This window comes from Phalacrocorax carbo, chromosome 2 (assembly GCF_963921805.1).
Source record: "Phalacrocorax carbo chromosome 2, bPhaCar2.1, whole genome shotgun sequence".
Lineage (NCBI taxonomy): Eukaryota > Metazoa > Chordata > Aves > Suliformes > Phalacrocoracidae > Phalacrocorax > Phalacrocorax carbo.
Genome location: NC_087514.1, coordinates 144,348,861 through 144,373,150, shown reverse-complemented (window position 1 = coordinate 144,373,150; position 24,290 = coordinate 144,348,861). Strand labels below are relative to the sequence as shown.

General features: G+C 40.9%; 2 protein-coding genes across 3 annotated transcripts in view; one reads left to right on the top strand and one right to left on the bottom strand.

Moving 5' to 3' along the window:
- The window catches only part of OLAH (oleoyl-ACP hydrolase), a 19,451-nt gene extending 16,900 nt beyond the window's left edge, over positions 1–2,551 (bottom strand). The window contains 1 exon segment of the mRNA XM_064441821.1: positions 1,759–2,551. Coding sequence (XP_064297891.1) covers positions 1,759–2,551 — 793 coding nt within the window.
- On the top strand, positions 1,970–24,290 carry CROT (carnitine O-octanoyltransferase). 2 transcript variants are annotated; one of them, XM_064444686.1, is made up of 17 exons: positions 1,970–2,075; positions 2,771–2,892; positions 8,984–9,108; positions 10,031–10,212; positions 10,403–10,527; positions 13,094–13,202; positions 15,142–15,235; positions 15,330–15,455; positions 15,897–15,998; positions 16,623–16,706; positions 16,807–16,914; positions 17,185–17,315; positions 18,743–18,866; positions 20,997–21,075; positions 21,884–21,977; positions 22,151–22,270; positions 23,341–24,290. In XM_064444686.1, exons 2-17 carry the CDS (start codon positions 2,778–2,780, stop codon positions 23,459–23,461), a joined length of 1,839 nt encoding a protein of 612 aa, XP_064300756.1. In that variant the 5' UTR covers positions 1,970–2,075; positions 2,771–2,777; the 3' UTR covers positions 23,462–24,290. The 2 variants fall into 2 exon arrangements, with proteins under 2 accessions (XP_064300756.1, XP_064300757.1); XM_064444687.1 differs by lacking the exon at positions 1,970–2,075 and adding an exon at positions 2,077–2,094.

Below are 24,290 nucleotides of genomic sequence, written 5' to 3'. Positions count from 1 at the left end.
GATCCCTATTATGCCACCTTCTGTCCTTAATCTTCCTGCTCTAAAAATGTGCAGATTTAGATAATAATCTTTCTTTTTAGGAACAGCAGAAGAGTTGGATTAAGTAGCAATTCAACAGATGAACAATTTATTCGCTTTCACAGCACCTATGCTAGGTGTGCTCCTATGTAAGCACAATAGTGAAGAATGACGAAAAAACAAAACACCCACCCAAAACTTCCTACTTCCATCTCTACAGCCTGAACAGGCTATTAGAATGTCTTGGTATTATCAAAAATGTGTGGATGGAAAATTTTTGGCTAGGGCCCAACTTAGACAATGTCATAGCAATTCTTATAGCTATGACTAAAGACTTTAAAGCAACATTTAAAAAACTTGCCATTTGTGACTCTGAATATGAAATAGTAGTCTTGCTTATTTCCAGTTACCAATGCTTCAGTGGCAAGAATAATCGAGAGACTGTAGGATTGCAAATTTGATAGTGTTCTATATCACATGCTGACTTTGCTATACTCATTCAAAACTAGACTTACAGCTGTGAACTGAAACCTGAAGTAAACCATAAATCCACTTAGAAATAGCAACTATTACTACATACCCCTTGTTAAACTGCCTTTTTTTTTTTTAAGAATCCTATTATACCTTTGTTCCTTTGCACAGGCTACTAATTAGATTTTTAGATGAAGATGTGATTGCCCTTGATTTTAATCTCTGAGCTGCCTTTGCATATGCCTGGGAATCAGTGAGTAGGATCAAGCAAACATTTACTATTAAAAACCAATGTGTGATGGGAACCTTTAATGAAAGGGAGACCCACAGGGATCTGAAATCTACAGTTTCTACAAGAGGCAGCCATAGGAGGCTGCAGTCCTCATACGGCCTATAGTAGCAAAGACATCCGGAGACTCATAGGGATGGAAGCAAGTAACAGGGTCTGCAATCTGGTCAGAGTTACACGGGGTTTCTGTAGAGGTCCTGAGTCTCTGCCTGGAGGCAGTGATGGCAGGCATCAGGCTACATTCTCAGCCTGGCCCAGCCCTTCTGCCTCATGTAGAGACTCCTGCATGATGCAGACAGCCTGACACACACCTCCCTCTTCTGCCCTGATGGCTGTCACATCAGACTGCTGTTATTACTCCTTCAAGACCTATCTGAGCTGCCAGCCTTTCATCAGGAACTCCTCAGTGCCTGGGAGCTCTTCAGAGCAGCCAGGTCCCCCAGCAACAGTGGGAGAGGGGGAAATCTCGGGGCTGAGCCACAGCTCTCCACCACATATCACCCCCGTACACCCACAGGTGGCAGAGGCCCCTTCAGCATGCCAAAGGGCAGCGCTGGCAGGTGTCTCTGAAAGCAGAGACCTCTTCAACCGTGGCAGGTGGGACTAGGTAGGCCTCATGTGTCTTTCCCAGTACAAGTGGTGCTTCACCATGCAGTGATGTGTTTTCTCTGGGACATGAGGACTACTCCAAACCCCACTCAGTCCCACTGCTGGCGGTTTGTGCTTACCCCCACGCCGGCGGAGCTGCAAGTCACGCCCCACAAGCCTCTCTCCCACACACAATTTTAACAGATGGCACAGAAAACCACTGGTCTGGCCACACAAACGTCCTTGCAGACTCGTGAGCTCTTCCCCACTCACAAAGCAGTCAGACCACCAACCCCTGGGCCAGCAGCCTCCAGGGCCAGCGAGGACTCGCAGCTGGGCTCAGGCCGGCTGGGGATACCGCCGAGGCGACTTTAGCTGGAGAGGACCCTTACCCCCGGAGGTGCCGAGGGAAGCCCTCAGGGCGGATCCAGATCCGCTTCCTCCCCTTGTCCTTTTATTCACAGCCTCTCTCCCAGGGCCTACGACCCCTCCGGAGTCCGGGGGACTGCGGGTTCTCTTTCTGCTGCCGCCGCCCCGCAGGCACAAACACACGCGTCCCGCCCCACGGCCACGGCCACCTCCCCACGGCCTCCCCGCCCCGCCCCGCCCGGCTTCCGGGCCCGCTTGCAAGTGGGGCAGAGGTGAAGGCAGGCTGCCAGGCAGTGAGCGAGCCGACGGAGGCGGCGGCGGTGGGCTCGTCCAGGCCAGTGTAAGCGGTGCACCGCGGGGTGAGCGGAGCCCTCCGCCTGCCCCTTCCCGCGGCCGGAGGGTGTGGACGGCTGAGCTCGACTCGACTGACCCCCCCGCCCCGTCCACCCGGGCCCCTCTGGAGCAGCTCCCCGGCGCCGGCCCGGAGCTGCCGCGAACGCCGCTGTGGTGCGGCGGCGGTACCGGGGCCTGCTCGGCCCTGTCCCGCGGCGGGCCGCTGTTCCGCCCGCCGGGGAGCGCGGGGTGGGGGCGCGCGGCCGGGGGGCTCGGGCCGCCCCTGGTGGGGCCGCTCCTGGTGGGGGCCGCTCCCCTTCGGCCTCGCGGCGGCTGTGGGGGCCGAGGGCCGGGCGGGGCGTGATTTCCCCCTTCCCCGGTTCTCCGGCGTTTGGTGGGTGTCCCCGGGCTGGCTGGTTGCTCCTCAGGAAAGAAAGCAACAGGCCTCGAGTTTGTTAATCGGGACGTATCCAGTGAAAGCATCAGTAGCCGCCTGGTCGTGGTTTTCACCTTGTGTGTGTGTGTGCCTCTTGCGGCTTCAGGCCAAGAAGTCGTCCTCGATCCTGGCTTTGTCGGGGGACACTTCCCCGATATGTGCCTTTTACCGTGTAAATGTTTTCTGGGGGGGAAACCAATACGGGGCGATCTGCCATCTGTGTCAGGCTTTGTTAACAGCGTTGTCTGTTCAATGTTGTGCTACAGATCAGTCATGGAAAAGCAAGTGCTTGAATCCTCTGAGGAGCGAACGTTTCAGTACCAAGATTCTCTGCCTTCCCTGCCCGTACCTCCTCTTGATGAATCTTTAAGTAAATACCTTGATGCAGGTAATGAATTAATATTGTAATAGTAGCATGGCGTGTGCTGTTGTAATGAGGCTGATCTGAAGATGTTTGCAAAGTGATCTGTAGAGATGGCTTGTATCAACTGGTACAATTGGGATGAGGGACCCACAAGTTTAGAGTGCAAAAGGACTTTTCAGATTCAAAACAGGAAACTAACTGCCCAGAGCAACCTCAGTAAAAGTTTCCGTTTTATCCCTGTTTGCCTTTCTTCAGCATGTAAGGGAATCGGGCACGTGGGAAGGGTAACTTTTTGATTGGAGGTTTTTTTTCCCCCTGAAGTTTTGTTTTTGTTTTCAGATATATCAGCTGGTCTAATGAAAAAATACTCGATCTACAAACTTTATCTTGCATAATGACTACTTTGCTTGCTCATGACTGTGATTGCACAGGATCTTTGTTTAAAAAAAAAGTTATTTCAAACTTTTTCATACTTAAATGTTCTTCTTTCTCACCAATACTATTAACTACAATAGTATTCTCCTACAGTAGTAGGAGAAGGCAGTGTTGGGCATTTTTGGATAATTTCTGCCCTGAAAAGTTTGCTCTCTAAATATCACATAAGAGAAAAGTTTTGAAAACAACATCAGTGCACATGTGTTTAGCTTTGTTTGTAAAGCAGAGATGACTGGTTAGTTCTTTATTATCCTATCAGGCTTTCATATGTTTGGGATGACAAAGATACATTACCTAGTACCTTGAGATTACTTTCCTATGTTTCTGTAATAATTTTCAGAACTTGGAGACACTGAGCTTTTTTCTGGAACATCTGCTATGTGTCTTACCATGTTAACTGTAATACAGGAATGCTAGCAGAGAAAGCCCTAGAGTTCTGTCCTTAGCAGAAACATATTACACCAAAATTTCCCTTTCCCAAAACAGAAATCCCTAAGTTCACTCTGAGTTCACTTTTATTCTGACTATAGTGGAAATGGCCCAGTAGATGGTAATAGGTTTTCTTTGTTGTTTCTTACGTCATCACATTTGATGCGGAATGCTGAAATGGTGGTTTTAGAGGAAAAATATGTGTGTATGCATGTTAAAAAATTTTCTTTTTGTTGTAATGCACATTGAATGTTGTGGTTTGTGCAAGTTGTGCTGCAGTGGTAGGGAACCTGCAAGAACAAAATTGGTCTTTAGAACTTAGTTTTGTAAACCTAGCTGGCTCTCCAAGTTAATAAATAACTCTGTCACGGAGTGATAAAATCTGACAGTGAATTTGTTTGCTCTTGTTTTCTGATTCTGATCTGTGTTTTCATAAATACCTTACCACATGTCCCTTTTTTTCCATGCTGAAGTTACTTCCTACTTACTGTTCCTTGTACATAAGTCATTCTTTAACTTTGATCATTACTGTTGATCTCTAAAGGGCTCCCTGAAGATTGGAGGAAAGTTAGTCCAGTATTCTTTGTTCTGCCATAGTCTTCCCTTGTTAAAATCAATTAAAGCCAGAATGTGCAGTGCACAATTCTAGTCACTAGCTTGGTGATTCTCATTGCTTAAGCTCTTTATTTAGTCTGTGAAGGTGAATGAAGGAAAGGAGGTGCTTCTGAAGAACAATTCAGAAGCTCCAAGTGACCCTTCATAGGTGCTGTCAGTCATTCCTTGGAAACTCCTGTCTTTCGGTGGTTGGATGAGGATCCCAGGCACTCAACATTAGTTAGTGCGCCTGTTGGTAAAGCACTTGTCTCTTTAAAACCAGTCAACTGGAAAAGCTGGATGGACTATGTCTCAGAAGGTGCCTTATTTAGGGCTTTGCAGTAGCTGCTTCTGCTTTGGATTCAAGATGACTAACCTTGTTTTGAAGATAGGCAAAGAAGGTTGCTGTAGCCATGATATTTAGCTTTTCAGACTCAGAAGCTTGGACTCAGCCTGAGAGTATGAAAACCCAAAGCTCCAGCTTTCCAGAGTGTTCCTTAACTATGGATCTTAAGATATCTTTCATGGGATAGTTCTTGTTCATGGATGGAGCTGATCTATGCAGAAAGGAAGACAGTATCTGTGGGCCTGGAAAAGGTGGCAAGAGAGAAGTTTCACTGAACTCTAGTGAGAAAGGGGATGAGTTCTTCTCCTTAGGAGCTGCTTCTACATCTGATCAAATAGTTTTTAAATGGAAAGAGGCCCTGTCATCACAGAATCACGTAGGTTGGGAAGGGTTCATCTAGACCAGATCCCTGCTCAGAGCTGGTCCAACTACAGCATGTTGCTCAGGCTTGCTCAGCTGGGTTTTGTATATCTGCAAAGATAGAGATTTCACAGCCTCTCTGGGTAACCTGTTCTGGTGTTTGATCACCCTCATGATTACAGCTGATTAAACCCTCACATTTTCCTTTTCAGAAATTTCTTGTGTTCCCACTTGAGCCCATTTTCTCTTGTTCTGTTCTGGTACATCTCTGAGAGGAGCTGTGCTTTGCCTTTCCATTCACTTGTGAAAGAGTGCAGCAAGGTCTTCCCTTTGCATTCTCTTCTTAAGGTGGGCAAACTCAGTCCTCAGCTTCGCCTCTTCATCATGTGCTCCAGTCCCCTAGCAATCTTGGTCATCCCTTGAATAAGGACCAGAACCCAGTAATTTTTCTTATTTTCTTTCTTGTGCGCATATTGCAGTGTAATGACTATGTGACTTGAATAACAGTATAATCACTCTCTCAAACAATATTGTATAGTAGTAAGGTCACTGGGAAACCTGAGTGTCAGACTGCCTTCAGTCTGGGGAGGCTTTCAGCTCCAGGTTTCCTGGGTGAATGCTAGGGACTGCTAAATGATATAGGTGGCTGGCTCTGTATCTATTTCTTTTTTTCATTTGTGTTCACAAGTGAGGGTGGTGCAATTCAAGCTGCATCCAGATATTGGTTATATCAACTTAAAAAAGGCGCTTTTTTTTCTTTAAACTTCCTTGTAGACAAACTAATGAAATACGGACTAGGTAGTAGAGAGTTGGGTGGACTGAAAAATGTGTCAGCTGCTGGGCTCAAGGGTTTGTGATCAGCAGCACATATTCCAGATATAGGCCAGTCTCTGATGCTGTACCCCAGAGGTCCAGTATTGTTTAACATCTTCATTAATGACCTGGTTGATGGGACAGGGTGCACTCTGACTTTGCAAATGATATAAAGCTGGAAGGAGTGGCTTGTGCTCCAGACGGTTGTACTGTCATCAAAGGAAGCTTGACAGGCTGGAGGAACAGGCTGACAGGAGTCTCATGAAGTTTAACAAACAAAATGAAATGCCAAGTCATGCACCCAGGAAGGAATAACCCCCACACCTGCACAAGTTGGGGCTGCTTGGCTGGAAAGCTTGGCTGGAAAGCAGCTTTGCAGAAAAGCCCCTGGTGTCCTGGGGGGACATGAAGTTGAACATGAGCCAGCAAAGTGCCCTTGCAGCAAGGCAGGTGAGCAGCCTTCAGGGCTCCGTTAGAAGGAGTGTTGTCAGCAGGTGGAGGGGTGATCCTTTCCCTCTGTTAAGCACTGGGAAGGCCACATCTGGAGCGTTGTGTCAATTTCTGGGCTCCCCAGGACAAGTAAGACATGGAGGTACTGAAGTGAGCCTAGTGAAGGGCCATGAGGCCAATTAAGGGCTTGGATTATATGATGTATGAGAAGAGACAGAGAGCTGGGGCTGTTCAGCCTGGGGAAGAAAAAGCTCTAAGGGGGATCTTTGCAAAGCATGTAAATGCTTGATGGGGAGGAGTAAAGAAGACTGAGCCAGGTATTGAAGTGGTGTCCAGTGACAGAACAAGAGGTGATGGGCACAAATTGAAATACAGGTAATTCCTTTGAAATGTAAGAAAACTCTTTTTATTGTCAGGGTGGTTAAGCACTGGAACAGGTTGCTGCCAGGAAGGTTGTAGTGTCTCCATCCTTGGAGATACTCAAACCCAACACAGTCCTGAGCAGCCTGCTGTAGCTGATGCTGCTGAGATGAGGAGTTGGAGTAGACAATCTCTAGATCTATGAAGAAAAATGTAGTGGTTGCAGGCAAGCAGTCATAACTGCAGCAAGACACAGTTGTGAGGAAGTAAGATTTTAATTCTAGAAAAATAGGTGTTTGAGACCTTGTCCAGCTGAAACTCCATTGTTACTCCTAAAAGCTAGATGAGAGATGACACAGATATGTGATTACTAAAAATTAATCAAGTATCTTTCCTTGATTAACAGCTGTTAAGTAGATCACAGGGTTAGTACTGTGACAAGAAATTAACAGACAGTCATGTCCAACAACCTCAAAAATTAATCAGACCTCATTGCGTAGGCACTGAATCAGCAGAAACTTCCTCCACTCCCCATCCATTCTCTTTGCCATTGACTTCACAATCTAAGGATAAAGGTGGCAGAAAATACATTATACACAAGGTGAATATAAGAAGAAAATAAGATGTGCCTACATGAAAACTGACGTCAGCAGTGCCTGTTACTGACCAAAGATACTATGGTAAAAAGGCCTTAAGGAGCATTTTAGGTTAAAATAGTGACTAGTTTTGCAAATGTTTACAGAGAAATTTGGCCTGTATGGCACATGATCTGATAGAAATCCAGAAGTATTTTAAAATATAAAAATTGGGTAGTAGTAACTGCCATCAGTGTCATTCAAAGGTAGGTGTAACGTGGGGGCAGTGAATGAGAATTGATGGGCAAAGTGCTTGTAGACCAGGAATGGACTTTTGAAAATAAAAGCAAGTAGCTTATGGTTGGTGCAGTAGCATGGCAAACATGTATGGCTCAACTTCTTCAAAGAAAGTTCCTGTAAATTATTTGGTGAGTTCTGTGGCAGCCGGTGGAGTTGTAGAACTCCATTGCATTTCCAGCTACGGTTTTAAATATATTGGATTTAGTAATCTCTTAGGTATTTCAGGTTTTCAGCAATTGTTTTCATTTACTAACATCTATATTTACTTAAAAGCATGTATTTAAGTTTTATTAGAACACCCTGTGATTTATTTACAGATTTTTAAAAGGTGTTTTCCTTTCAAATATTTGTTTTAGAAAAATAAATTCTGAATATTTTATCATAGAATCTTTAAGGTTGGAAAAGACCCTTAAGATCATCGAGTCCAACCGCTAACCTATCACTGCCAGTCCACCACCATATCCTCAAGCACCACATCTTCCCTTCTTTTAAATACCTCCAGGGATGGAGACTCAACCACCTCCCTGGGTAGCCTGTTCTAATGCCTGACAACCCTTTTGGTGAAGAAGTTTTTCCTAATATCCAACCTAAACTTCCCCTGGTGCAGCTTGAGGCCATTTCCTCTCATCCTATCGCTTGTTACTAGGGGGAAGAGACTGACACCCACCTCACTACAGCCTTCTTTCAGGTAGTTGTAGAGAGCAATAAGGTCTCCCCTCAGCCTCCTCTTCTCCAGACTAAACAACCCCAATTCCCTCAGCTGCTCCTCATAAGACTTGTTCTCCAGACCCTTCACCAACTTCGTTGCCCTTTTTTGGACACGCTCCAGCACCTCAATGTCCCTCTTGTAGTGAGGGCCCCAAAACTGAACACAGTACTTGAGGTGCGGCCTCACCAGTGCTGAGTACAGGGGCACGGTCACCTCCCTGCTTCTGCTGGCCACACTGTTCCTGATTCAAGCCACGATGCCATTGGTCTTCTTGGCCACCTGAGCACACTGCTGGCTCATGTTCAGCTGTCTGTCGATCAGCATCCCCAGGTCCTTTTCCTCCAGGCATCTCTCCAGCCACTCCTCCCCAAGCCTGTAACGTTGCATGGGGTTGTTGTAACCCAAGTGCAGGACCCGGCACTTGGCCTTGTTGAATCTCATACCGTTGGTTCCGGCCCAACGATCCAGCCTGTCCAGGTCCCTCTGTAGGGCCTTCCTGCCCTCTAGCAGATCAACACTTCCACCCAGCTTGGTGTCATCAGCAAACTTACTGAGGGTGCACTCGATCCCCTCATCCAGATCATCAGTGAAGATATTGAACAGGACTGGCCCCAACACTGAGCCCTGGGGAACACCACTCTCTTTTCAGTCTTTTCATCCACTCTCTTGCCTGCTGGTATCTGAATCTTAGAATAAATCTCAGTATGCAGTTGTCTTTAAAATAAAAACATTTCCTTTTTACAGTGAAGCCATTTCTAAGTAAAGAAGAATATCGGAGAACCGAGGATATAGTTAAAAAATTTGAAAATGGGATTGGGAGAGAATTGCATCAGAAATTACTGGAAAGAGCAAAAACAAGAAGGAATTGGGTATGTATTTAGATATCTAAGAAATCATAATTCAACATACAGAGAGTTGGTTGTTCAGGATTTAATTTAGAGAGCTATTTAACTCTTTTTTTTTTTTTTTTTTTAAATCTTAGTATCTTCCTTATATCTGCAACTTGTCCTGTGGATATGAAAACATTTACTTGTATATGTGTGATTTGTTGTTTTCAAAGTTGGGTGGCTAAGAGAGTTTACTAACTGAAATGTTAAATTAACTACCAGCTTTTGCATGCTTTGTCTGTAAGTCTGTTCTTCTATCACCTCCACCCTGTCCCCCTCAAAAAAAAAAAAAAAAAAAAAAAAAAGGAATAGATGTTTCAAAGTTGCTTTTCCACAGAAAAAGGGATATAAGGGGGGGTCATTACCAAGTGTCATTCTTGAGAACTTTGTAAATCTTAAACATGACACACTCTGGAGTGGGGATTTTCAGATGATGATAGAAAAAATACGTTATAGAATTATAGAATGCTTTGGGTTGGAAGGGACCTATAGAGGTCATCTATTATGAACTGTCTGTGCCAGATCCTCTCTCACACAAATCTCCTTTCCTTCCATTCTTCATGGAGTAATCTGTCTGATGATGTTAGCAGCAGCCACAGCTAACATCTGCAGGAGTTTAAGATGATGAATATCAGGGGATATTCATCATAATTTACAGTTTAACAGTCTTAAGCAGTATTGAATTTTATTTCAAGCTCGAAAATAGAAGAGCCAGATGTGTCCTTATCCTCAGCAATTAGTTTTGAACCACTGTCCTGCCTTCTGTTATATAGGAACTACTATCTAAAATATTTTTTTTTTAAAAAAGGGGGGAATAAAAAAGCAAGCAGTTGAACAATCAGGTAATTATTAAAGAATTAATACCTAAAACTTAATTCTGACATTTAATATTTTTCATTTTCAGCTGGAGGACTGGTGGCTGAATGTGGCTTATCTTGATCTTCGCATATCAACGCAAATACACTCTAATATGGGAGGCCCGTGCCCGTTTATTGAACACTGCTGGCCACCCAAAGAGGGCACTCAGATAGAAAGAGCTTGTGTAAATATATGGCACATCCTGAAATACTGGGATCTATTGCGAAAGTAAGACTTCAAGAAAAAAATAATTTAGTCTTAATATTAATATTAATGATCTATGTTTACTTTAGTTTCAAAAATATGTTTATGTTCATTGGTGTGCATTCTTCGCAGTAAAAGATGGGTTTGTCTTAACTTGATTACTTGCATAATTATCATCTCTCTTGTTTAACTTTGGTGTATTTGTTTCCTACAGAGAAAAGGTGGCTGTACAGAGATCTGGGACTGCTGTTCTGGACATGAACCAACTACGAATGCTTTTCTGCACTTGCAGAATTCCTGGAGTTACCAGAGACTCAATCGTCAATTATTTTAAAACTGGTAAACAAATGCAAATTGCGGACTAACACAAGCAAATGATTTTGTGTTAATGGGCTAATGGAGTAGTCATTTTAACGACAAAATATTTGCCTCCTCAAGCACTAAATCAGATACTGGTTGTTGAGTGCTTTTATGAGGAAGTAAAGAAGATACCTAATCTACAAATGCTCTTTTCAGTTCCAATATTTAGTCCTTTAAAGTAATATTAAGAGAAAGCTCTGCCTCAAATTTTATGTTATCAGCCTGATGCCTATAAGAAGTGTGCCAGCATTAAGAATTGAAAAAAGACAAATTCCGTATGTTATAAATGTAGGTGGATTACATGTATTATATGGACAGAATTGCAGCATCATTACTAATTGCATCTTCTCAAGTGCCCCCCATATATTCTGTTGGGATAATTCTTACTTATTTTCTATCATTGTGCTGTTTCTTGGCTTGGTCAGCCAAGCCGCTTCTATTTTCAGTCTTGAAAGCACTCCACAGTGCTTCTTGAAGCCATTCTCTTAAACTCCTAACAGTTTTCTGGTGTGCAGGATCAAGAGCTAGGATAAAAGTGTAATGTTCTTATTCATCCTCCACTACCAAATACTGTAGTATTAGTAATCAACTAACTGAAATCATAACACCCCTACCACACACACTGATGCATCCAGAGCAGTTCAGCAGTGTCCCTCTAGATAGTCATGGGAGATGTGAATTCCTGTAATGCTCAGGAATTCAAGAAGGAGGTTTTGCCTTGCTTGGTGGAAAATACATAAGGAAGTAACCATACCACAGGATATGATGAAAAAATGCGAAGTTGAAGGCAAGTTTCAAGGGGTTTATCTTAGCATTACAATTGAAGAGTCAGTTTAAATACCAAAACACAGAAGAAACATTCAAATGGTGTAAACTGAATGTTCTGTTTTGATTACACTTAATAATCAAAGCTATTATCCTGTGGAGATGCAATTCATGTCATTGATGTCCCTTTTATGCCTTAAAATGTTGTAAGAACTTTATTAAACAGTCTTGCTTATGTGATTTTTCATGTCATACATGGCAGGTGATATCCATTCCCATGTAGGTTGCCTGCCTCCAGATGAAATGTTCAGTCTAGTTAGTTTTTTTGGTTCTCTGTGGTTCGTGGAGAAATATGAATACCTCCAGAGAAGGATTTGGGCCATCAAAATATGCAGGTATCTAAGATAGGCAGAAGGAATTGCCAGCTGAGAGGGATCTGTTTTTCTCCTTTGGCTATAGAAGGAACTGACATGGTCTGAACAGTCTTCAAGTGTTCAGATTGCAGAGTAGGGGACCTAAAATTGACAGATAATGTCAGCTTGGAGTCAAAGACCACACTAAAAGCCAAGAAAGCCTGATCAGTGGAACCTGGAGAGCTATTTGGTTCAGCCTGCAGCAGACACCTTAATAAGAACAGGTGAAGAGCTCATTAGATGCCATTAAGTGTATTGGGTAGATCTCCACTAACTGTAGTGAGATCTCAGACACTTAATTCTAGGTATGTTAACTTCCAAACTTAAGCCTATCACTTGCTTTAGATGGCTAAGGTTAGGAGGATGCTACCTAAAGTAACTGAATTTGATGTCATCCTTTCTGATTTTTGTTATGTTAGAAATTAATTTCATGATCTATGAAGGCAAGGTTTACATGAAATGACAAATTCCCCTCGCTAGAATGTCTTTAGTCAGGTATGTATTGAATTGTGTTAACTGATTTAGAAAGTAGGACCATAAAGATATATGTAAAAGCCGTACAGTTAAGAGTAAGACTTCTGTGGATGCCTATTCAGTTAAATACTTGTAGATTAAGTACCACACATTTCTTCTTTTTCCAGGGGTGGAGTACTAGACTAGAAGAGGTGTAGCACAGTAGCTCAGTTTGAGAAAAATATAGCCATGTTTCTTGGGGGTTTACTGTCTGCTTTTTGCCAGAATCTTTTTCAATTTTATTTAGTCTTATTTCCAGGTAGACAGATTTAATATGGCAATGCTATGCAAGTGTACCTGGCCTTGTGTGGGCCAGTACTATCTGTTTCTGTATAGTGGCCAAATTGGTATGTCAGTGCTCCCTTTTTACAGGTTTGCCAATCACAGATCAGGTCTGATTGACATGGTAGTGCACCTCCAATCTTGAGCTGTATAACTGAAACTGGTCGCATAAACACTCATAACTTAAGGACTCAATCCATCCGCAAAGTGCTAGATCAACTTTCAGCAAGCAACACTCATTTCGGCAGAGGGTGCTCCTGCCTGCAAGATAAACAAATAACATTTCCTGCTAGGTAGTGACAATCACTTGAAGTAGTTAACAGTGAAGGTTATGTACTTCTTTATATTTTCTGTGACAGTTTTAAAAGTCTTCAGATTTGCAATAAGATCATGCAATTGGACTTCAGCGGTTATTCTTTTTGCTTCTTTTCTGTTTTTACCTGTATATAGTCTGCCTTATTTTGAACAAAAAAATGCGTCTGTAGGACTTGCTGAGTGTTTTTCCTGTGTCTGTCGCTTGCTTTATCCCCACGGTTGGATTGTCATGTTTGGGGTTTTTTGTTTCATTTCAGAGACTGAAGGTGAATGTCCGTCTCACTTAATAGTCCTGTGTCGAGGTCGTGTGTTTGCATTTGATGCTATACATGAAGGCAATATGATGACTCCTCCAGAGATTTTCAGGTTTTCAAACTACCTTGTTTCAAATGAGCTGTACTATTTAAGATGCACGCCAAAGAGAGTCTGTCTTTTTTGATCCCCTTCACCCTAAAGTATTAGGTGTGAGAGAGGCTACAGCTTCTCCTCTAGCTGCATGTTCACATTTGAGTAAATTCTTGTTTAGTGGATGGCATCTTCTTGCCATGAAGCACGATGATCATGTAATGCTGCAGTACACCCATAGAACACCACACAAAAGGGCTGAATGAAGATGTTTCAGTAGGAAACATCATTTATGTCTGAAGTTTCTTGACATGTAATTATTAGGATTATAAGTAACATTGTTCCTTTCAGGTCTGATCCACATTAATAATTGTCTCATTGCTACTTAATCATTATCAAACATGAAGCACAACTGTCATGTTGATTCAAATCTAATACACTTTAACCAATTTTCTCAAGAATAGAGGGGCTGGAATTCCTGTTAAGTGCAGCTGAGTCCAAAATTGCCATATACACTGATTGACTTTCTGCTAGCTACTCAGCAATACAGCAGCATTTCACCTGCATTTCTTGTCATTGCACCAGACCTGTGACAACCAGCTGTGTTTGGCTCTTTCCATATTCCTCAGCTGCTGCAAAGGAACAGAGAAACAGAATTTTGTTCTTTAGTAGTAAATTTCAGTACTAGTGCAACTAGCACTGTTTAAAGCTTTTCTGTGCTGTGCCTCCTATCTCCCAGTAGCATGCAGAGGTGTCGGCTTTTTAACTTGGCAATAGAGTTGTGGCAACAAGGTTTTCTAAACTGTGTTGGTCGAACTCTGATTTCACATACAGAGGTAGTTTCGGCATAAGTCTCTTGTGATCAATTTGGAATCTATATCTACTTACTAAAGAGGGGTTGTGCATTTCATCTAGGAGTAACTACTGCATTTGTCACAGTGCTGTTTATAGAGCACAACAGAAGACTTTTGTAATTAAAATTGGCAATAGGTGGATGGCCAAATTCCTTACGCAAGACAAAAACTAGTTAGGGAAGCTTAAAAATCAGTTTTAAAAAAATCTGGTACCTTTAATAGTTAAGACATTTCAACATATGTATTTCTAATTTCTGTAGTTGTACCTGTTAGATCAAGCAAGTAACGAAATGAACACTTGAAATACAGACAAAAAGCCCTAAAGCTTTCTCTTGTCTATAAGAAGGGCAGGCTGGTTTTGGTTTGGTGGTTGGTTGTTTTTTTAATAACTTCATCATGGGTGTCGTATACTTTTGGCAACTGTGTAACTAATGATCAGTAATGAAATTTAATGGGCAAGAGTGCCAGAACAAAGAACAAGCTGGATTAAATGCTTTTCTTCTTTTTTGCTAGTTTCTTTAACACCTAGAACAGCATGTGAAAAAAATGAATTTGCAAACTAAAACTTAGCTCTCTGTTAACACATCAAAGGGAGGATACAAGGAAAAGGTATGAAGAAAAATATTCTTGTGTAGTTCAGTCTCTGCATTTAGGATGTACTGTAGGTACTGTTCTGGTTTAATTTTCAGGGTTTATCTTGAATGGAAGTTTTGCCCTTGTATCTGATTAGTTGCTATAACACTGCAAAGCTGCAGTACTACAGACATCTGTGCTTGAGACAGTTTGATCAGTACTGCTGAAGTCTTAAATCTAGTTTTAAGTGTATAATAAGACTTTAGGATCATGGTTTTTTACATGTAAGTTTGTACTGGGCTGGTAGCTGCAATTTAAAGTAAGCATTCGTGCCTGCAAACAGAGCAGGTCATCAGCTGGCCTTGGAGTTTGAAGGAGCTGATTCATGCTTCCTGAAAATTCACATTATCTTGTGAACGTGGAACCAAAATTCCAGCTTGGCAAAGGAGAGAGAGTTTCTTTCTTGTTAACTTTTTTACAAGTTCTTTGTGAAGTTCTTTTTGTTAACTTAAGTTTTTGAAATCTTCTTAAAGGCAGCTTACTTACATACAGAAAAGATGCCATAGTGAACCAGATGGGCCAGGACTGGCAGCCTTAACAAGCAGCGAAAGGACAAAATGGGCAGAGGTGGGAATACTTCCAACAGTTGATTCCTGAGAAAAGCATTGTGATCACTGGAAATACGTCATTTCACTTAGCTTTGTCTTTCTATGCTTTCCAGTTACGTGAATATTTGATTGATCTTGATCCAAAGAACTTAACTTTTCTGGAGAAAATTCAGAGAAGTTTGTTTGTGGTCTGCCTCGATGATTCTAGTCCCCATGCGACTCCTGAGGACTACAGTGAGGTAGCGAAGGATTTTTGATAACTTGCATCTGGTGGGCTTTATATATAAATTTCCTCTGCATATATGTAGGAGTATCTTGCTTTTTCAGAACAGAGAAAAAGCAGCAGCAGATAAATATGCAGATAATGCTTCTGATTGATCCATAAGAATACTTAAATAGTTTGAGTTGTTAGTACATTGGAAGTGGGAATGGCTGAAATCTACCTTCATAATCTTTTAGCTCTCTATCCTTCAGGGTCCTCAAAAATATACTAATCAACTTGTTATCACTCTTTAATTTACAAACTTAGGCTTATAATAATGACTCATCTTCAACCAGATGAAAGTGTCTTATCTCTCGGGGAGGTCTCACCATCTTAATGTGGGCTTGATTTAGGCTGATAGAGGTTGGCAGTGTACTCAGTGTCTTCCAAAACCCACACTGTGTAACTGTTGCTTCAGATTGCAAGGCTGGGGCTAACAGGTGATCCAACTGTACGCTGGGGAGACAAATCCTACAGTCAGATATTCTTTTCCAATGGAACCTCTTGTGCATTCTGTGATGTAAGTTGAAAATTTTTTTCCTCCCTTAAACCTTTCAAGTATTTATGTACTAAGTTTTGCCTTTCAGAGTATTATTTTAAATGTTTCATAAGTTCCTCTTTAGTGTAGCCTTGTTTATCTGGCATCTTGTTTGGCAAGTTTCCAAAAGTAGTCTGCTTTCACAGTATGTGATATTACACCATACTTGAATTAAGGACATGAGATCTGAAATCATAATCTTATTTCTAGGAGTATTTAATGGGGAAGTTCCAAAGACAAAAAAATAAGTTGCACAAGATGACTTAAAATTAACTCATCGTATTATGTAGCTATTCAAACAGCTGTGTTTTTTAAACTCAGATTTTTTAAAACTTGTTATTGAATGGCCAGAAGGGCCTACATCTTGCCTGAAGTCTGCTTTTCCACAGCAGTGGTATGTTGTGCCTCCCTATCTGGCTGCAGAGCAGTCAAAACAGTGGGTGGACTTACAGTAGTTCTATATGTATTGTAGAACTAGAAAAACAAGTCCAACACTGTGCAGTAAAGCTGTTGGTCTGCAGGAAAAAGAGTGGGGTAGGGAAAAAAGCAATTTGATCCTCTTGCCGTCATGCAAATAATGTGATATCTTGTCTTATATGGTTCTAGCATTCTCCTTTTGATGCCATCGCTTTACTTTCCATGTCACTTTGTGTCGAAAAGAACATTATTGAAAATGAGGGAAAATGGAAGGTATCTATCCTTTATACTTTCAAATGTATTAGTTAATGTGTCTTTTCTTATGGATAACGTTTTTGGTTTTTTCTCTTTCTTTCTGTCCGCATCCTCCCAGGGATCAGATAAAGTGAGGGATATTCCATGGCCAGAGGAACTTGTATTCACAGTGGATCAAAAAATTATAGATGAAATTGGACGCACTAAAGAATTCTATTACAAAAAGGTGGCATTTCTTGCTGCTTATGTTAATTGTCACATTTGTTTGTTTGGGTTTTTTAAACTTCTATTTGCATGTCTTTAGCTGGCCTTTCTCCATGCTGGAGAACAGGGGTGGATATGTTATTGATGAACTGATATATCAGGGGACTTAACACTGTGGTTTAGTTTGCTACATTGTTGGTTTATGTTGAATGAGTTGTTTTTGAAGTGAGCCAAGCTGTGGTATTTGCAGTTTCTTGACTTATATGTTTTTTTTCCTTCTGTGGTTTGACAGGTATCTGACTTACAGGTAGTGAGTTACGCCTTCACATCCTTTGGCAAAACATTGATGAGACAGAAGAAACTTCATCCTGATACATTTGTGCAGCTTGCCCTTCAGCTAGCTTATTACAAATGCCATGGGCGGTAAGAAAATCTCATTACCCAGATTAGGAGTAAAAAACTAGTTTCTTGAGTAAAGGGGTGGATCTGGAGATATAATGCAGTGGCCTTGCAATGCCAGTGTGTGATTTGCTATGGTGGTATAAGAATGAAGAAGTAAGTTTGTTGTGGTTGTTTTTTTTGTTTAAACTGAACTGTTGCATAGAGCCTTATTTTGCACCGTTGAACTCCATGTGGCTTGTCCTCTTGGCTTTGGAAGAATTGTGTCCTTGTGCCCATAGGGATCATTCATGTACATATTGAGGAATGGAGGGCAGAAGACAATCCATAAAAGTGTGGATTTGGGCTGTACAAAGTAAATACCTGGGCAAACGCCAAATGCACAATGGGTCAGGATTCTTCAATGTCAAATAGTTGCTCAGATGGAGAAGAAAGCTTTATCTGTAGCATGTAACAGCCACCAGTAAAATGGTTAGTCTTCAAAGCCTGTAAAAAGCCTCACACCTCAGTGTCTCACTTTCTGTAGCAACTTTAGATGTGAATGTTTGGGCAAAATAATAGAGATACAGATAGTGACCCTCCAAATTCCTGACTCTACATTTTTGGGTGTCTCATTTTATTTTGTATTATTGGTAAAAGGCAGCATTCTTCCTAGTACTGGTGTTCCCCAGTTTCCCTTTGCTAACTAGCCCTTATTATGGCTTGCATAAGTCATTACTGACCTGGCAAGTATTGCTTGCTTCAGAAAAAGGAGGGTTTTGTCATATGAGTATGATGCTTAGTCACTGGAGATGGCTGTCTCATCATAAGAAAGGTTGGTAGATCTCAGTTCGCTGAACATGGGAGTAATTTGTCTGACTAAAATAGCCTGTTAAGTCTGTTCTAAATACACAAGTGTGTTTCATGTAAGTTGTTTATTACATGGTGGACTGTCATAGGGCTGGGGATGCTTCAGGTAAAAGCTGGATGGGTGTCAGTGTGCAACAGAGAAGAATTTGAGCCTTTTCCTTATAAAAACATTGGGACATACTGCTTATTTCAACCATGTCTCTTATTTTTTGAGGTTTTGAATGGTGTAGATGGTTTATTTAATGGAACTATATAGTGAAACTGAAGCTTGCATAATTTCGGCTTATTTATACTAGAGGCTGGTAGATCTGTAGTCTGCAGAAAATAGCCATGACAACCCAGTCTTTTCAAGGTACAGTTATAGTACTGGCCCTTTCTCAATCATATGTCTCATAAAAGCTTGTAGAGTTCCTTTGGGGCTCTTTTAAGACACAAAATCTGAAGAAAATTAGTAGCTTACTCTGATACTTGTAACTAACTGTTATGTGTGATGGAGCCCTGCTGTATCTTCGCAAGATACTTGGCAGGACTTTTTTATTCCTCAAGAGAGCATGTAGTTGTTCTAAGTTAATGAGATAGTCTTCCCTAATTTTTCTTCTTAGCCCGGGCTGCTGTTACGAAACTGCCACGACCAGGCGTTTCTATCATGGCCGCACAGAGACCATAAGATCGTGCACTATGGAAGCAGTGGAGTGGTGCAAGTCCATGCTGGATCCTTCTGAGAGTGTAAATATTGAAATCTTAATTTAATCATAATGTATTTAGAAGGCCTGTCATTTGAACTGTTTAAAACTCATTTTTCTATTGTCTCATTAATGGGAATTGTCCTGTTTCCAGTGAGACAAATTTCAAGTGTTGGGTTGCTTGAAGGCTGGCTCTGGTCATCGTGACTGAGGTGGGCTTTCATGTGTGGGCTTGTTTGATTTTTCTATCCTATTTACCTTTTGGTTTCAAGAATGGAAGTGCCTTGAGTTACATTCACACTGATCTTTAAAAAGTAACTGGGCTGGAACCAATGTATTCTGCTGTGGAGTGGTTCTGTTGTGTTAATTTTTAAGTGAAATCAAGAAATGTTAACCTGATATCTGAGTTTGAGAGCAAGACTGAAATATGTTTGTGTCCTAGTGGCAACAGGGATGTATTCCAGAGTTTGTCTCTGAATAGCTGAACTGGTGACCTTTTCTTTTCCCGGTGACTACCCTCTGGTGCTTGGCTGGCAGAGCATTTCGTGCCTTTCTTGCCAAGTGAGAGCTGTATTAAAGCTCTTTCTGTTGTCCTCACTCCATATTTCTCAGAGCCTGAGAAATGAAGCAAGGAGATTCTTGAGACAGAGGGCTACGTTATCTTTAGGAAGTTTAAAGGTACTATATTATTTAATGCATCTGAGAAACATGCAGAAATTTTTCTGTCAGGAAGTATGTGTGATTGATAATTGTAGTCTTCAAGAGCATATTTTCCTGGTCTTACTGGCTTCTTTTAGCATGGGCTGCAGCTTTAAAACTCAACTTTCTGGCCATTATTCAAATCTGCTTTCCTATTCCTGTTATTTCCCTGCTCTTCAGTTATCTTCTAACCAATTAGCAGGCTTCTATGGGTAATACATGTAGAGGTTTGTTACTTCCAACACTAACTAGCCTTTTTCTTTTTGCTCTTTGTAATTCTAAATAGCATCTCCAAATGTCTTCCTATTGCTGTTTTCTCATGATGAACGCTTGGGGCTTAAAAATGTATTGAATCTGTTCAATAGTATTGAAATTAAGATGCTTAAAAGTCTATTTTTAAGGTACTAGAAGGTACTTAAAGTTAGGTACTTCAGAAAAAATCCTTTTGTCTCAACTTCTCTTTTGTCCCTTTCGAGCTTGTTGGCTTGATTTTTAGCCAGGTTGAATGGCTACTGTGCTTCTTTCACATTCTCTGCTGCAGCCTCTCATGTAATGATTAAAAGGACAAAGGGTGCTTCTTAAGTAGTTAAAGAACTAGTAAGATCTAAGATCTTAGAAGCCAAGATCTTGGGTGTCTGGAGATGTTTCTCTAGCCTTCCTTTACCAAAACATGTATTTGTATTCTGTTCTGTCGGGTGTTAATTCCTAAGTTTCAACATAAAATTGAAAAAACATAAAGTTGGGCAGAACTACTGTCACAGAAGTAATGTTTCAGTTGGCAGAGAAAATTTGGGAGAGCTGTTGGCATCTGTGTATGTTTTAAGTAGGGTCGTCTTTGTTTTGTTTTCTGCCTTTGCATCACAGATTTTTATTTTATCTGTTTTTTGTTTGGTTTGTGGGGGTTGTGGTGGTGGTGGTGTTTTTTTCTTGGGTGTTTTTTGGGGGTTGTTTTTGTTTGCTTTGCATGAAAAATGGTAGAATAGAATATTTCAGCTAGAAGGGACCTACAATGATCATCTAGTCCAACTACCTGACCAGTTCAGGGCATGGTGGTTCCGTAAATGCAACTGCACCTGCTAAAAGCCAGTGTGTTTCTAAATTGTAGGAAGATTTTTTGTTTGTTTTGATTACTCTTTTTCATAGTGGCTAGTTTCAGCTTGTTTGGGAAAGAACATGAGGTTTAGAATATTGGTCAGTGCAAAAGCGATCCAAGTAACAGAACAGAGATACAGGAAACAGATGAGAAAGTTCTTCGGAAAAAGGAATTTGCATTTGCGAGGAAGAGGGTTTGAGAGGGGTTCTAATGTACCTTTCAAGTACCTCCATTTTCTTCTACCTAAAATTGCTAGAAACTGTGAAAGGGAAAAACTTGCTGATCTGTGATTCCTGATGTGTTATTCATCTGGATTATTTTTTCTTTTTCTTTTCATTTTTCTTTTTGTTTTTTTAATCCTGTCTCCCCTGCTTTACACAGACTTATCGACGACTACAGCTGATGCATAAGGCATTTGCAAAGCACAATAAAATGAGGAAAGAATGTGAGAATGGAAAAGGTACTCAGGGGTCAAAAGGGTCTTTTTTCCTTTGTTTTTTCTTGTGGGTGAAAAGGGAATACTGCTGTATACTAATACATTTTCTCTGTCTCCTTGTTTTCAATCTAAGTAAAGGCTATCCCTTAACATTTTATACTTCAATTTCAGGGAGAGGAACTAAAACCTAGTCCTTGCACCCTTCCTTGTGCCAACAAAGACACGTTCACTCTGAATTCTAATTCACTTTTTCTGCCCAGCTAAACATTATTTCGGAGTACCATCTGATCAACTATGTGCTTGGCTGGAAAGTGGGAAATGTCATGTCTTAAGGCAGAAGAGAGATTTGGGTGAAATTCTAACCCACCTGTGTTAGTGTGGCAAGCTATTCTATGAATGAGAAAGAGTAGCTGGGAAATAATCACCTGGTGAACCTTCATACTCTCTCCATCCTACTTGGTGAGTTGTCTAGGCAGTTGAGGCCCTGAAAGCCTCTTCACACTGTCTGCGTAATTGCCGATGGGCCAGTTTCACTGTGTGGAGCTCCTCCTCCTTGGCTGAAACAGAAGTTTTCTTGGGTTTCGTCTTCTACAGGAACTGTGCTGGATTTATATTACTTATTTCGTTTGCATATGGGCTCAGTGTTGCAAGCTGAAAGTGACAAAGGCCCCTGGGATCAAATATTTGGGAAATGTTTTTGTATGCTACAATATCTTCTTTTTTAGTAGACTGTTGTTTATCTGTCCTTCAGCTTCCAGCTATCCAGACCAGAAGAAGCAGAAAAAAGGGAAATGTTGCTGTTAATGATGCAGTATTTGGATTTATTTGACAGGATTTGATCGTCATCTTCTGGGTCTTCTACTCATAGCACAGGAGCAAGGACTGCCAGTGCCAGAACTTTATGTGGATAAAGCCTTCACAGCTAGGTAATTCATATTCTTGTCCTGTGGGGAGGTTGTATCCCTTGATACCAAGGACTTTGTTACATTGGCCTTATGCGTGTTGATTCTTGATTTCTAGAACAAAACTTTTTTGTAATACTCACCTTGTTTTAGATTCTCTTTTAAAAGTGGTGGTTTTATTTTGTGTTGTTCTACAGTGGAGGAGGTGGAAATTTTATTCTTTCAACTAGTCTGACTGGCTACACCCAGTTCAGTGGATTTGTAGTCCCTATGGTACCTCATGGGTATGGCTTTTTTTATTCAATCAGAGAAGACAGGTAAGGATATAATTTCATTTTAGGCATGCTTCTGTCTCTATCACAAAGGGAAACGTGGCTAACAACTAGAATGAGGAAAGGAAAAGACAGACATGGCTGAATGTGTCAGAAAAGGTTGAGAAGTGAGGTACATGAGAATAGAGGCATTAACATTCCAGGAAAGTATGTGTGGGAAGAAGGAGAAACGGTAGAGGTGAAGTGAGCACCAAGATACTGAAAACAAGTGGAAAGAAGAGTGGGGAAGGTGAAAGAAGGGAGGAACAAAAGAGCTTAACTTACTTTAAATAAGCTTTCATTTTAGAGATCACTAAATGTAACTTGCAAAGGTGTTTTTTTAAAAAAGCAGCAATTGACTGAGATAGGCCAGATAGAGTCCAGGTGAGCACACTGTCCATTGTTCTTGGCAGTGACACGCACATCTCTTGACGCAAACCAGATCTTTGAGTAATGAGAAGCTAAAACATTTGGCTTCGCTTCTCATAAAATGGTAGGATTTTAAAAGATCCAAGTTTAGCTTATTGGTCTTACAGACAAAAATTACTGCTTTATCAAATCAAATAAACCACTTCGATTATGTGTTGAGATAACTTGTTATTTTGTGGTTTAGGTGCAATTTGGGTGACTTCTTTCTAAAGCTATTTACGGATTGTGTGCAGATTTGATTCAGTTTGAGAATACAAACCATTTATACTTTGATCTATGGCTCTGTTAAGATAAACAGAACTAGATAAAGATCTACCTTATATTAGGTAGGTTAAAAAACACTTTAAGCTAGTGGCAGAGAAGAAATAATTGAAAATGCTGTGAATTCTATAAGTGGAGAAGTTATATCACTATGTTTGTAGAAATGGGTATTTATATCAAAGTAGTCTCAAGATCTGTCAACATTATTGCTCTCTGAAGGCACTAGGGATCTGAGTCCTTTTTTAATGTTGAGACAGTATGTTTCTGTGACAATTTTTACTTCAGAGTTTATGTCAGTAATTTCACATTTCAGGGCAATTTATGTGACTTCTATCCTAGACCAGTGCAGTTAAGAGTGGTAACTTCATTGTTTTCTGTATGAATAGGATTGTTGCTACCTGTTCTTCCTGGAAATCATGTCCAGAGACTGATGCAGAAGTGCTCTGTAGAACTGTGTTCCAGTGTCTTCAGGACATGCTACAATTTACAGTTGCAGCTCAGCTGTAAGGTTAATAATGATGTAAAAGCCTTTGCAAGCTAATGAGTTATATGTAGTTCTTATAAATGAAATGTTACTCAAGAGTACTGTTATAGTCAACTTAAGACATTTAACAATCCATGTGAAGTCTACCTATTTTTATGGGGTTTACTGCGGTAACACTGCCCATTTCAGAGTAATGTAGCCATTTGCAACAACAATGCAAGCAGTAGTACGTTATCTATGTAGAACTATGCAATATTAAAATATGCCTCAACAATGCAAACATACTTGAGAGATGGGATGTTGGAAGTGGAGAATTTATGGGAGATTTGTATTTATGATCTTATTAACACATAGAATACTTTATAGTCTACTGATACTGTTCATGCCAACGGAGCACTTAACTGTGTACTTAAGAGTAAGCACAATACCCTTTTAGGTGATTATGCTTCTTATTCATAGCGGTTTATGAAACAGAAGGGCTGCCTCCATCAGGCGATATGTTATTTTATAACTTACCTTGCATTTTTGCTATCGGGATTATACCAAATAAATGTTGTATCCGTGAATGGGGATGTTCCCACTACATTTGTAGTATGAGAGCACTACAGTCTGAAGTATTTTAAAAAAGGAGCTCTCAATGATAAAGACAGAAAGCAGCATATGAGTTCCAGATACCTCTGAGTTTTCATCTTCTAGTGAACTATGAATGTCTGCTGCTTTACACTAATAATACACGATAAAAATAGGCACTGAATGCAGTTTGTTTCAATTCTCAGGATTTTAAGACTTGATTCCTCTGTTTGAGCAGCTTTGAATTTTTCTGTCATAGAAATAAAATTCTTCTAAAAATCA